This window comes from Cebus imitator, unplaced genomic scaffold (assembly GCF_001604975.1).
Source record: "Cebus imitator isolate Cc_AM_T3 unplaced genomic scaffold, Cebus_imitator-1.0 Scaffold24, whole genome shotgun sequence".
NCBI classification, from domain to species: Eukaryota; Metazoa; Chordata; class Mammalia; order Primates; family Cebidae; genus Cebus; species Cebus imitator.
The window spans coordinates 3,670,446-3,686,115 of record NW_016107339.1 but is presented as its reverse complement, the minus strand read 5'-3'; the positions used below and the strand labels follow the sequence as shown (position 1 = coordinate 3,686,115).

Here is a 15,670-nt window from a genome sequence, read left to right as displayed (position 1 = left end):
ATATACATTTGTTTTTATTGTTTATTATTTATGTATTATGTTAAAACTACTGGAGTTTTACATATGAAAAGAGGAGGTTATTCCAATAGCAAATGCTAACACCATGGACTGAGATGGAAAATAAAAACTACGTGAATAATGCCTTTTCTATCTTGAGAAATAAGCTAAATAGTCTTTTTTTAAAAAAATACTTTTAGAAAATATACTTGAAAAGTGGAAAGAAGAGAGAATGACATAGCAGAGTTCATGTTTGGTAAGAGGGAAAAAAAACCCTTTCATTACATTAAGTTTCTAAATCAAGAACTCACAATTTTCTCCTGGGTTTCTAAATTTAGTAATATTCCATTCTTAATATCCCTGCCTTATTCAAAACAAGCACCACTGTTTCATATTTTATGAGCACATGCTCTTCTCATAGTCTGTTTACCGTAATATATGTTATAAGGCAGAATCATTCTCGGATACATCCTAAGGCAATCTTCCTTTGCCATCTCTCAAATATTTCAAATTTAAACATTCAGGTGCACTGTGAAATAAATTTTGTATCCATCAGACAAATAAAACTTCATTATCCTTATGGCATTAAACCCAAGGAAAACATAGGACTAAGTAACAGTAATGCAATATTAATGATATTGGAGTATCTGAATTATTCCATCAAATTAAGTGACTTTATTATAAAAAAATTCAGAAAGCAGCATGCAACCTATAATTTTGCACAGTAGCTATTAATATAAAAATATTAGCATAAACAAATGGCATTTCAGCTAGAGCTCTACTGACCAATAAAATGCTCTTAGGATAGTGTGATTTTTTTTTTTAAAGAAGTGTTATAAGCTGTATGTATATTAACATTCTTTGAAAAAATAATTCCACTCCTTCTTAAACAAACTCCAAATGTGGGAGTAAAGCCTTTTGCTGTCCCCATTGCTTGGAATGTTCTTCATCAAGACATACAGTTGATTGTTTCCTCATTTATCTTCTGTCCTTATTTAAATGTCATATTCTCAATTAAACTTTCTGTGATCACTGATTTAAAATTGGAGCCCATTCCTTCCCTCTTCTCCATTTTTCTACATGTAACTTGTCACTGTCTAGCATGCCCCATATTTAAATTAATTGTTGTGTTTACTGTTTGTCTCCTATTATGATATAAATCTTATGAAGGCAAGAACCTGTGTCTATTTGCTTCACTGTCCTATCTCCAGCATCTAGAACGGTGCATGGCAAATGATAGGCACTCGAGTACATATTTGTTTTGTTAGTAAATAAATATATTTTTCATAGAGATGTTCATTACAATTTTTAAATTTAAGTGGCAAAAAGATCAAAATCATCCTAAATGTGTAACAATTAAGATACGGTTATATAAACTGAAGAATTCATTTATATGAAGGAATATTATGCAACTATTAAATATGTTCATAAATATTTGTAAAACACAGAGAAATACTTATATTAAAATATTATGAGAAAAAATTCCCCAAATTTGCATAGACTACCAGCACAACTACATTAAAACAAATAGAGAAAACAACAAACAGAAAGATTTAACATGGAAGCAGAGGTTGTTTTGGAATACCTGTGATTGACAGCCACTTGTTTTTCTCCACTGTTTCTATTTTAAAGTTTAGATAATTAGCACAGTATATGCACAGAGGAAAATTAAACAAATTACAAGAAATACCTTAAAAATGTAATTTGTAGGTTTATTGAGAACATTGTCCTTGAGTATGATTTTGCTTACAGTAAAGAATGGTGGGATTATTTCCAAAAATCCACAAGTCTGCCTATTAGAAAGTGATGGTGAATAAAGTAATTCTTATAATTAAACATAAGCCTATTACATCCAGCCTGAGGAAATATCAGTTGCTATGGCTGAAACAATCAATGAAAAACAGTCTGCTCTGCAGTTTCATATGGTTAAGGAAAATATAGTGGTCACACATCCTGGGTATCTGTTCAGTAGTAAATTTATGATAGTATTTCATTTTCTCATAGTGAATTCAGAAAAGCCTAATGAAGCAATACTTGAACTGACAGTCTATTTGCAAAATAAATGCAATTTTAATCTTTGCTTAAATGCTTAAGTAGGTACTTTAAAGTCACCTAATTTGAGAGCTCTTAATAAGAATGATGAAAATAGTACCTTACTTTTCAATGCACTATCTTTCCCCACCAAGGTATTCTGACATGTAAAATCTATACATTTTTGAGATAGGGCACTTACTACCTTACATTTCACTGGGAATCTGAAGTGGCAGTGTAGTTTTCTGTTTAATTATTGCTATATACCAAGGCTTAGATTTATCCACCAAAAAATAGCTGGCCAGTAGCCAAGTGGGCACTGATTCATTTCTAGTAAAAGATTAATGCTCAACATAATACATTCCACTTATTAAATATTCCAAACATATTATCTTGGCATATAGACACTGTAAATATTCTCTTAACTGTGTTATAAATAGCTTTGTGGGACAAAGGTCAATTCTGAGCTATAAATGCCATATTGAGTTATTTTTAGTGAGAGACACTATTACTCAATCCTAGATTAGTGTGAATGGCTAAACAGAATAACTGAAAGGATTCTCCTCAACATGCTTAAGGCTTTGTGTTGTGGAGGTGTGGGTGTGAAGATGGACCTCCATTGCCACCTTATATCTAAAAGGTAGACTACAAATAGACAGGAGAATGTGACTTTGTTAGCAGTAGGGGAGGAGGAAAAAGTGAGATTGAAAGAGGAAGAGAGGAAGGGAGGGAGGGAGCCAAACACTGAGATGAATGGATGTTAACTAATCAAAGCTTAACTATATAGTCAGGGTAAATCAGAATGTCCAAGCTATTCAGGGGCAAATTTATTTAGTTTTCTCCTCACCATAAAACTTCAACTTTATATATTATTAGATGTCTTTCCCTTTAGTATCCAAGTCAATATCTTTAATTTTAGCCATTTTACCTAAGGGAAAAATGACATCTTTGCAGTTTTCAGGAAAATGACTACACTATAAATTGGGATTTGCTTATACAATGTAATAACAATAAAAATGTCCATACTCTTTCAGGCCTCACTGATGTTTGTGTATTTTACCCTGAGAGAAAAATACATCCAAGAATCCTAGAATTAAAGTACCTTTTTTGAGGCTGCTAGTGTAGCAAGCATTGATAGTAGAGTTCAATGGTATAGGAGCACGACCCCTCAATTCCATTTAACATAAAACTGAGATTAGATTATGCACAATAAAAAGGGGATTTGTAGAAAAGTTTTTTGAAGCAAATATGTATTTGTAAATGCTACTAAATATTGAACTCAGATCCAGCAAAATTACTGTTGGAAAGAGACCTCTGGATTATTCAAGCTGGTGATTAAGCCTTTAGCTAATGACTTCCTTCTAGACTGTGTTACTAAAAGTCCCAGTTGTGCCTTTCAGGCCTCATCAGACCTCCTCAGAAAAAAGGAGGAGGAGCTGAAATGCTGATCAGCTCATTTCCTTGCTTTTAGAAGTGCTGATGGAAGATTACAAGGGAGAAGATATTGGAATAATTCAATGCATGTCAGTCCCTAGAGTACTGCAGATAAAGGACACCTGACTTAGGTAGATATAAGATGATGGTCTTTAAGAGACCTTCTCTTGGCTTTTCAGAAAGATGCTCGGCCAAGTCTGGATAAGTATCTGAAAAAGCCTCTGCTCCTTTATGTAGTAAATGAATCCCCAGACACTTGTGTTCCTGAAAGCTTTGAGATGTACAATGTTCTGGTGTATCTTAGTCCCAAGATTAGCTAGATTATTAAGTAGGTTTCAAAGGATGCTGATTTTCTAAAAACAGTAGATATTAAAACAAACTGAGGAGGCTGGGCCATGGAGGCCCATATACCTATACACCCCCACATTTTCATGGCCACACTTCCACAACACAAAACCTTAAGCATTACTTGCCTGTAATCCTAGCATTTTGGGTGGCTAAGGCGGGAGGATTGCTTGAACTCAGGAAATCAGCCTAAGCAACCTGGGGAAACCCCATTTACAAAAAATGCAAAATTAGCCAGGCGTTGTGGCACATGCCTGTAATCCCAGCTACTTGGGAGGCTGAGGTGGGAGGATCACCTGAGCCTGAGAGATTGAGGCTGCAGTGAGCTGTGATCACGCCACTGCACACCCTGTTTCAAACAAACAAAAACAAAAACAAATACTGAGGAAATAAAGGCTTGGTGACCTGAACATGCCACCTCAAGATATGCTGATTTGTTATATTGATTATTTCTAGCTGAAGGCACTTGAGAAACAGCAGGTGCAGGGAAGGCTTCCTGACCTTCCCCTAAATGCAAGTCATAAAATTTCCCATGAGACAGGTGCTTTCCTTGTATCAGAAAGAAAAGAACATTCTTATCACTGGAGACTGGGAGTTGAAGCTGAGATGAATCTGGACAAACCAATCTACTAAAACAATGCATCTTCCATTGATTTCCCCCATATGTCTTCTAGTCCCTGCCCCACAATTTACTTCCCCTGTCTTGTCACATTCTCACAATGTTTAACACATTTTTTTTAAAAAAAGGTACTTAAACTTTTGGACCTAACAGTTTCTTGGGATTTTCATTTTCTTTATGAAGGCTGCTGTGTATATGTAAAAATAATTGATAAAATTTGTATGCTTTTTTTTCCTGTTTGTCTTACATTGATTCTGAGCCACAGAACCTAAGAAAATAGAAGATTTCCTCTCCTACATTATTGACAGTAATCATCATTATTGATTGAACAGCAAGTGAGCTTATTTCTTGATATAATTACTTCACTAAATCCTCACAATAATGCTACTTCTTTGCCCATTTACAAATGAAACATTTAGGGTTTTAGCTCTAGCTTGGTCAGTAATTAGCCAGATCTTGTATAAACTTCTTACTTTCACTCCCTTTCTCCCTATGTATACAAATACGTACCTGCCCTAAAGTTATACTAAAAATTAAGTGATATTCGGAAATAAAGATTCTGTGATAGAAAAATCTGGATATTTGTAAGTGAATAGAAGTATCTGTGAATAAAGCATTTTAAAACAAAGGAGAAAGAAATAAAATAATTACAAACAATGAAAATGTATATATATGCTTATAAGAAATACTGCATTAATTGGAATTCTGTTCATTTGTTGAATTTTTACTCATTTGCAAGTATGTAAATTGAGATTTAAAAGCACAAATTAAATACCAAATAATAGTGATGCTGACTGGTGAATTAAAGTCAAACCACATATTTCTAAAGTGACTCCCATGGTTGGTATTGCTCCTCTGAGAATCACTGAACTAGAACTACTTTAGTCGATGTAGGAAATAACCTTAAAAATACAGCATTGAAAAAAAAACCAAATATGTATGGAGTATTTTGAGTTATAATGACTGGGGAACATTACTGGTGTGTAGAAGGCAAGGACATGAGATTTTCTGGCCTGGACAGGATGGTCTACCCAGTGTGATAGCCCTTTATCCCACATAACTTTCAACTGTTTTGGCAGAAAAATGTGGGATCTCCTTTATTTTAATTAATGAAGAAATAATTATTTTAATAAGAGAAAAAAATCCATGATTCTATTACAAAGTTGTTAGGAAAATTTAATATCATGATTTCTTTTTCTCCTTGTTTTTCCCCACTCAATTGTTTCTCCTGTTATTATTTATTTATTTTGATTTCATCACTCTCTCACCCCAGGTCTGAGCACAGGAATTGTTGGAGTACTACATATAGGGAAATTTGCCAGAATACTCAGTTTCCTCATTTTTTCTATTTTCATAGATTGAAATTTGTCTTAGCATGCTATCCTTACTTGAGTTAGCTATTTCTCAATTTCAGTTGTCATATATTAACGCATGCTTAAATGAATACTCATCCTAATACTAGTTTTTATTCAATGTCTACTTGTATCTCCACTCTTTTAATTCACCTGTATTTCTTCAACAGAATTATTATAAATCTAAATTTGTTCATGATAACTAAGTTCAAGTATTTATTTCATTATGCATTTTAGTATCCTAATACTACAACCCTTATGAGTTGAAATATACAAGAAATTATTATAAATTATTTCCTTTATGTTCTCTCTGCTATTAAAGTTATTGTATTGATTTTATTTTTAAGGTGAATAGGTAGACAATAAGAAGGCATTATAAAATATTTGTCATGGAAAAGGCAATGTTGGGTTACAAATCATTGTTTTAGACCAGGGTTTGGCAAACTTTTTGTTTGAAGAACTGACTGTGAAGATTTAGGCTCTGTTGGCCACATAGTCTCTGTTGCAACTACTCAACTCTGCTGATATAGTGTGAACGCAACAATAAAACAGATCCAAAAGAATATAAGTAATTGTGTTAACAATAAATTTTGTCTACAAAAACAGGCAGAAGAATTTGGCCTCTGACACTTGGTTTGCCAATCCCTGTTCTATATTCTTTTTTCTCTACCATATAGTTTTTCATTATACACCCACCCATCCACCACACTTGATTTATATTCTGTCAGTGAATATATAGTTTGTTTCCATTATTTTGCTTTTGCAAAAACTAACCCAGCAAACCTTTGCACATGTCTGCAAGTAATTCTCCATCTAAAAAAAGAAATGCTGAATCCTAGGGTATGTGCTTTCAAATTTGACTGATTCTTGCCAAATTGTTCTTATTTTTGTTTGCTTTCTAGAGTATAATTTTTGTCCTTATCTTTAGGACTTCATTTAGGCTTCTGCTCAGGCTTTTAAAAAATTCTGAAGTAAAAACTTAACTCATGTTTTTTACTTTAATTTCGTTTATTCTTTATTTGGCATTACAGTTACGTTGCTCAAAACTCAAAAGTTCACAGAAGGTATCCAGTAAATCTTCCCTTTTCTGTGCTCAGTACCTCGTGGTTCTCTTTGGAAGCAAAGAAGCTCAGCAATTTCTTATTTAAGTCTCCAAAGAAAACTTAAGCATTATCAAGTAAATATATATATACATACTCTTTCCCCAACTCTTTAGTATATAAACGATAGCATACTATACATGCACAATTAATCTTGCTTATTTCATTTCACAATATTTCTTGGAAATTATAATAGATGCATAAATTGGCAATATCTAGAGGCAATTCTGATTGTCACACTCGGCAGTGGGTGCCATTGGCACCTAGTGGGTAGAGATCAGAGATGTTGCTAAACATCTTGCAATGTACAGGGCAGCCTTCACAGCCAATCATTATCCAGCCCCAAATATCAATAGTACCAAGGTTGAAGGAACTCTACTTAAATGATATTGAATCAGGTATCAATCATGCTTTTCAACTCTCCTGTAGTCTAAAAATATTGATGTGTTAGTTTATCAGTTTCTGATATTGCGTGTTAAAATAGCTATTTCTATTTTTAAAAATAAGTTTCTCCCTCTCCCTTTCTCACTCTCTATATACACACACAACACACACATACATAAGTACATACATTTATCATGGTTATATCTTCTTAATAGCTAATTTTATTAGCATGTAGTATTACTAGCCCTATTAATATCTTTATATCTCAGCTATTTATATTCTTGCATCACTTTTCTTTTGGTTAGTATTTACGTAACAGATTTTTTTCCCATTGCTTTAGTAGTTTTGTATTAGATTTAATTCTATAGCTGGCATATTTTTGAATTAAAAAATCTATTGAATATCACTTATTTAACAGGTGAGTTACTACTATCCACTAAATGTTTACATTTGAATATTTGTCATATATCTTGATTTACTGCTATTTTTCATCTTCTAATCCCCGTATTTTTCTTCCTCATTTGTTTTTCTCCTCTCATTTTCCTTGTAGATGATTGGTAATTTTTCATATTTTCCTTATTTTTTTTCTGGTTGTTTTGAAATCACTGTATTCATTAATAGTTTTCTTTTTTATTTTTGCACAGTTACTTAAAAATTTTAATACACACAAATAATTAAAAATTTTCTAACAATATTTTCTAGATCTTAATGTATTTATTATGACGTTAAAATATGATATATTGCTTTTCAGCCACCTACCATCACCTTCATATGGTCATCATCCTTTAGAATTTTGGTTTCTACCTATGTAAAAAACATAAAACACCTTAATATGTCTTCAGTCAGTAGTTAATTAAATTTGTCAACATGTTTTAGCAGTATCTGTTGTAACTTGTTTTTATTCAGTCCACTGAAACAATATTGTTTATTTTCAGCCAATGGTTAATTTAATTTGTCAACATTTTTTATAAATTTTCATTTTAAATTTGGTTTTATCTTGGATCCACTCCTTCCTTCTGGTTTCACTTCTTTTCCTGCTAAAGAACACATTTAGCTAAAGAACACATAGTTCTTTCAGTGAGAATCTATGGGTGGTACAATTGTTCTGTTTTTTTTGTGTGTGTGTGTGTGAAATTATCTTCATTGTGAACCCCTTCCTGAAGAATAGTGAACTGGGAGAATGAAATAAAAGAAAAAGAGAGAGAAAAGAAAGGAAGGGAAAGGAAGGAAGGGAGAGATGAGAGAGATAAAAGAAAGAAAGAAAAAAGAAAGAAGGGAGGGAGGGAGGGAGGAAGGAAGGAAGGAAGAAAGACCAGCTAGTATTTTTTTCTAGTAAGCCAGATATTGTTCATTGCCTTTTGGCTTTTACTGTTGCTGAGAAATCTGATTTTAGTCTAATAATTATTCCTCGGTAAGTAAATTTTCTCTTTCCAGAAGCTTTGAAGATTTTCTTTATAATCCTTTATAATCTGCACTGTGACATGTTTAGGTATGAACTATATTTTTTTATTCCACTCAGTTCCTAAAGTGCCCTTTTGGCCTCAGGATTTATATATTACTTCCATTCTGAAAGCTTCTCAGCTTTATCCCTTTATTTATATATTCCACATTAATCTCTCTCTTCTGTTTTTTCAGATGTTTTATTACTCAGTGATTTTTTTTGACTAAGGTAAATATACACAGAAAGCATACTTGCATATCATATTACCTTTGACACTTAGGTTTCTGAGGAGTTCTTAGAGAGGCCAAAGCAATCAGGGATACAACTTTATGGCATAAGTCTATGACTCTCAGCCTTTGTGGTTATAATAGTAGATAATAAGAGTGTGCAAATCACTTCTTAGATAGTCTCATAGTAAAATGACAAGATGTAAAAAAAAGTCCATTCTGTTTTCTTTGAAAGAATATAATTTAAAGCTTTGAAATGGCCCAGTGCAATGGACCACAAACAATTAAGTGTTTTTTTTTTTTTTTTAATGTTTTTAGAATGATATAAGGATTAGTAACAAAATACCCAGTTAACAGTGGCTACAGTAACAGGAACATTTTACAGCATCCAAAAAGGAGTCTGGAGGTGCAACGTCTTAGCTTTCTGCTTGACCATCCACATCTTCTTAGCCATATCTTTCCGAATGATAGTAAGACAGCTGCAGTGGTTTCAAACATCGTATCCTTCCATCTACACATCCCGGTGGAAACAAAGGAATGGGGATGCAAATATTTTTCCCTTGCATGTCTTTCTGTCAGGGAAAGAATTATTTCCAAGAAGCTCCCCTCTCCCCACCAATTATCTCTTTATATCCTATCGGATAGACTTTGTCAGATACTGATCTTCACACCAGAAAGTGGGATAAAGAGGATGAAATTAGCACTGGCTTAGAACATTCAGAATTTATTCCCTGAGTCTGGGCATATTGCTACCTACACAAAATTATTTTCTTTCTTTCTTTCTTTCTCAGTAAGGAAATGGGAGAGTAACTGTTGAATCTATGAATACACAGCAGTTTTCACCACCAAGATTACAAATTCAAGCTATTAATTTCCATATTCATGGAAGAAAAAAAAAGGTGGCCTTTCTTTTTCTCATTTTCTGTCTCATTGCCATAAATAAAGAAAAGCAAGTTGAGTGGAATTTTTTCAGAAAATAGAATCATATTGGCTGTAAACCTGATACAGCAACCAGAAATCTGAGTCTGCCGTCAGTTATAGGGCCTTAGGCAAACCACTAACATACAGTTCCTCAACTGTGGAGTAAGAAAGATTGGATTCAATAAATTGCTATTCAGTCACTTCTCATTTTAAGTTTTGATAAGGCTTTTAATCAGCAGTTTAATTATACAGGATGGCTTTTAAACTAAAGGTAACTATATAGCCAAATTTTGTAACTCATAGACAACCTTGCATCCTGTTGATCCCAAATAATTAATGTGGCTTACAAAATAATTTAATTTAAGGGTAAGAGTACCTAGTAGAGATTCACCATTTACTTTTAAGTTTTGACTAACATAATTACACTCAGATACTTTCTTCATGATGAATCTATCTGGGAAGAATGTTTTTGAGTCTATCTTCCCAAAAAAGCATTACTAAGTGGTCTGGGGAAGAATTTTTGAGGTAAAAATAAATTTGAGAAATGCTGGATTAAGCATATTTAAATAAATATCTTTATCATTAAATTTCTTAGAAGACCTACAATGCCAAAGTATGTTGTGACTCTTCAAAAGAGATACATCATCTCCCAAATTTGACTGTGGGTCCTTTCTTCATGGAACATTTGAATTATTTCTCATTTTAAAATAATAATATTGCTTTACAGTTTTGTATGGAGTTGGTAATGAGTTGGTAAGGAAATGGGAGAGGTAACTGTTGAAGCTGTGAATACACAGCAGTTTTCAAAAATAACAAAATATTTTTAAAACATCATCTTGTAGTTATATGAATGCCTTTCCTTCCCAGGCATTTTTTGCACTTCCCTTGAACAATTCTGCCCTAATTGATTATAAGACGCCAAATTAATAATACTATTCTGGAAATAGAAAATAAACAGTAGGTTAAATATACATGTACATTTTACCACACATATTAATTTAATAAATATTGAATGGTATGAGCACTACCTTCACATTGTAAAGGCACAATATTAGAGGCAATGCACTATATTGTTCCCAGTATTTTAACTTATTTCTCAATGATCTCTTTTAGGCCACCTTTTTGAAATATTTTATAGAATAAAGGTTTGGGAAAGCAGAGAAATATTACTTTAAGCTATTTTTCTCAATATGCTATAATAAATTGTAGATATGCTTAAACTCATTTAAAAGAAAGAGCAGGCAGATAACAGTAGGAAAGAACAGGAAAGTTTTTACTGCTTATAAAAATAAGTCAGTCAACAGGGGATTTCAGGCAGAAGTCACACTAGAACTGCTTGCAGACCAAAATTTCAAATCCTAAATAAATCTCTGTAGAAACTAAACTGCAAAAAATTGGAATGAGTTTTCATTCCTTGGTCATGTAGTTAGTAAGGGATGGGTATTGCCTACTGGGAGAACCATCTTGCAGCCTTAAAACAAACAAAAACTTATATCTCCATCAAAGGTATGAGTTTTTATGAGAGTAAATAAGTCATCATCTGCTAATGAATAGATGGTAACAGAAGTGGCTTCTAAGGCCAAAGAATTTCAAATATCTAAGAATCAGGAAGAATGGAAAGGAAAGGGAAAGTTCAAGATATAACCTGACCTAATAACGAAGTTGCAAATAACAATAATAAGATGATGAATATTTGTTAAGCAGATACTTATGTCTATTATTTCACAAAACCCTATGAAATAGTTACTACAGAAAACAAAGGCTTAGACATGTTGAGCGACTGCCCAAGTTCTTCAGAACTTTGACCAGGTCATGGAGAGTGGTTTTGTTTTTGTTTTTTGAGATGGAGTCTCACTCTGTCGCCCAGGCTGGAGTGCAGTGACGCGATCTTGGCTCACTGCAACCTCTGCCTCCTGGGTTGGAGCAATTCTCCTGCCTCAGCCCCTTGAGTAGCTGGGACTACAGGTATGTACCACCATGTCCAGCTAATTTTTGCATTTTTAGTAGAGACAGGGTTTTGCCATGTTGGCCAGGCTGGTCTTAAACTCCTGACCTCAGGTGATCCACCTACTTTGGCCTCCCAGAGTGTTGGGATTACAGGTGTGAGCCACAGCACCTGGCTGGAGAGTGTATTTAGGATGCTAATTTATGTGTACATCACGGATGGGTGGGAGAAGACGTCAAAGGTTGGCAAAGCAAAAGGATACAAAACCATAAACACACCCAATCTGTCTACCATTTTCATTTTAAATTCTCGTTCAAACTGGAATGTTATTTTCCATTTAATAGATAACTTTATGGTTACATCTTTCTAATAAAGCTTAGCTTTATTTTAAAATTAAAAAATTAAAAATAAATTTGCCATCTGCCTAACTGGATAACATTGCTATCTAGTGGCCTATACATACTACAGCTACCACTTCCGAGGTGAGAGCAGGGGGCCTATCAAGGCTCTGAAGGGTGTGCCCAGCAGATACAATGTTAATAATGATGCCAAGCCATCCAAGAGCACACAAACTCATCCAAAGCAAACGTGCTGACATTCAATTAGAAAACCCATCTAGTCTCGAAGATTTAACAGCTTCACTGGGGGGAACAAACAAGCAAGCAAACAAACTACCACCATTGAAACAAGGTTTTGATGTGTCTCATTTATTTATTTTTCTTTGAAATTTTGAGATCCACTTCTCACTCCTTTGTTCACCTACCTGCTTGAAAATGTTTCCAAGCATTCTCTCATCTTTAGAGTAACGATATTGCCCTCTATTACCATGACCAAGGAAAGAAACAGGCATCAACTGCTAATGAAAGTCCATAACTCAACAGGGAGTCAATTTGTGACTTAAAGACCCAGAATCTGTCCTAGGATGAGCAAGCCAGAGCTAGACTTTGGTTTAAACAAGATGAAGATTTAAGGGACAGGAAAATACGAAAAGGTTTACAAGATTGGCACAGATGCAGCTTCAACTGAGGTACCCAATATTCCAGTGATAAATTCTCTTAACAAACATCCTTTGGGGCCTTTTAATTAAAATCAGATACTTACTGCTTCTTCAAATTTACTGCAAGGCTTATGTAACCCTTTGTTTCTGCAACCAGGTCGCTTACTGAAACCATCAGCATAATGAAAGGGCAAGGAAGGGCATGGAGAAAGAACCATGCCAAGGACTGGACCGCTATCATAACACTACTGGTGGGTTTTTGTCAAACCCCATCTCTGACCCTACATAGTTTAAGATCATGAAGGATGTGAGAGTACAAACAAAACAGTTTTTAAATCTTTTTTGCCCATTTTGGATGAAATAAGTATAGAAACACAGGAGATCAGTTTAGATCTGTTTGAATAAAGGGACAGGGGGAGAGGCAATTTTCAGACATCCAAATACAGTATGTGCTTCTCCAGAATTTGCATCAGAGGCTGAATCATGCCCATGCAAATGGATCTTAGTTCAAATTCAAGTCAGAAAAATCTGGAACACACTTCACTTCCCAAATGCAAATATCCTAGGAAAGCAACTGTCATTTCTTACCTATAATAAAAAGAATCTCCACTGCAATGTCACTGACTGTTGTGCTCCGAGTTGTGGACAGGTCGTCATTGCCAATAAAGCAAACGTTGTAAGGTACAGTCACGGCAACATAAAACGTTGCCAATAAAATAAGCCAGTCCCAGCCAGCTTTAAAAGTGCTAAAATGCAAAAGTATGAATTTGGACTTTTTTGCATCAGAAACTTTATACTCCGGAAATGCTGGTTTATCTACAAAAACATTCTGTGGATGAAGACAAAAAGGAGAGAAAGGAGAAACACATTATTAGAAACAAGGATTACATAGCTTGAAACATACACTTTTGTGAGGAGGATCATTCACTACACAATACAGTATCTTACAAGTTACTTTTAAAAGTTGGTGATGCAAAACATCTAAGCATCTAAAACTGAACAGAGATCTTTGTTATAAGGAACAGGAATATGCAAAGTTTAGTCAAGAAGCTAAGTGAGTAACCCAGATTTTGTTCAGTAAAAAACAAAAAAGACCATTACCTAAAATGTCATTAAAAAACATTCACAGTTACATGTAATCCTACACACATTATAAACACAAAGCTATATTGACATTCCTACTGTCATGAGGACATTCTGTGTACTTATAAATTTCTGATGACAGTCATTATCTAAAGAACATATTTGACTTGATATTTTACTGATGACAGCAACTGCACTTTTCTTTCCAAAAAGAATAGATATATGACCAACATTATATTGTAAACAGTTTACATTTCTTTCCAAATATAACCAAGTTGTGCTAACTATATGCATTTTTTTTTTTGCATTGTGGCTGTTGGTGAAGCTTCAAGTTTGGAACCCAAACCTCATTACCTTGATTGACACAGATGCATTCTGACATGGGCCAGACCTTGTTCAGATGGTAAAATAATAAACAGTTACTCAAGAGTTATTATTTCAAGTCATGGGAGGAGAAAGCCAATGTTCACTGTGCAGCTGATTAAATGCAGAATAGCTGAAGTTTTTGATAACTGTAAAAGCACTTCACTCTGAATGCTGTTCAAATTGATGAACAATTCCCTTATTGCTAGGAGACAAAGGGAAGCCCAACAATAGCATGTGTGGAAATTTGACAAGCCTGTGACCAGATACTTGCAGACCTTGCTTTGACCTCAATTAATGAGAAATGCAAGATAGGTAATGGAAACTTATATTTGAAAGTTTCGTTGAATTAACAGAGCAGTTAAAAATTCCAGAATGCATATTATTTGCAGGTCATATTTTTGTGTTCTTGTCTCAGTCACTGACGGAAGGGCAAATTAATGTGATGTGTTCAGGGATCCTGAAGTACCTGAGGATTCAAGAAAGGTTCGGAAAGATCAGGAACACTTAGCTCTAAGTGGTGGCTGTCAGTGATTGAGTAGTTCTGCTACCTTAATATTAATGCACCTCTTGCTGGCATTTCTCTTTGGTAGGTATTCTCAACCCATGTATCTACTTCCTGTTAATATTCGCACTCAACCCACACAGGGCATCTCATAATGTCAGTACTTCGTGGTGGGGCACTGTTAAACTACTTCCAGATGGTCCTTAGATGCCCATCTGTCACTGACTCTAGGTTTCATACAATTCCCTGATATTTGTCCTGTCTCCTTTGCCTCATTCTTTGGTTTCAAGAAACCAGTCCCAAAGGTAGACTTCGGCATAAAACTGAGAAGAGGAATGAAGTAGCCCCATCGGGCTTCTCATAAAAATTTAGGCTATTACATTGGAAGAGGAAATTAAAGTCTATAACCATTAATTTTCTTATCATTGATAAACACTTCTAGTTGCAATAACATGATTGGTTCTAATCCAAATTTTCCCTGAATATTTACTACAATAATTATCACAAACCATGGGAAATACCTCATTTTCTATTCAAATAAGTTTTTCCTATCATATTACAGAAATTAAAATTTTACATTGTTTTAGGGAGTATCCATGTCTAGGGGTAATGATTTGGGAAAACTCAAAAAGTAAAGTTTTGGGGTTTTTTTGATTATGCTGATTATATGAGGCATTAGTTGTTCTGTTGCAAAAGTTCAGCAATACATTAGTTTTTGGTACAAATCAGAAAACAAATTACATAGTTTCATTTGGCAGGCTACTTAAAACGTATTTTAAAAATATTTTAAAAAGATACTGAGAATTGAATACATCTGAGATTTAGACTTAAATTTTGAAATGTTGTTAGCTCAAATCCTGAAAACATGTTTACACAGTCACCTGAGTGAAAAAAATAGATGCTCCTCTTCTTCCACTCACCACTCT

At 34.1% G+C, this 15,670-nt stretch overlaps 1 protein-coding gene and 1 long non-coding RNA gene across 2 annotated transcripts in view; one reads left to right on the top strand and one right to left on the bottom strand.

Moving 5' to 3' along the window:
• The window catches only part of KCNH8 (potassium voltage-gated channel subfamily H member 8), a 345,406-nt gene that overhangs the window by 148,073 nt on the left and 181,663 nt on the right, over positions 1-15,670 (bottom strand). The window contains exon 6 of the mRNA XM_017522526.2: positions 13,382-13,622. Coding sequence (XP_017378015.1) covers positions 13,382-13,622 — 241 coding nt within the window. The remainder of the gene's footprint in view (positions 1-13,381; positions 13,623-15,670) is intronic.
• The window catches only part of LOC108299933, a 115,252-nt gene that overhangs the window by 29,622 nt on the left and 69,960 nt on the right, over positions 1-15,670 (top strand). The window lies entirely within an intron of this gene.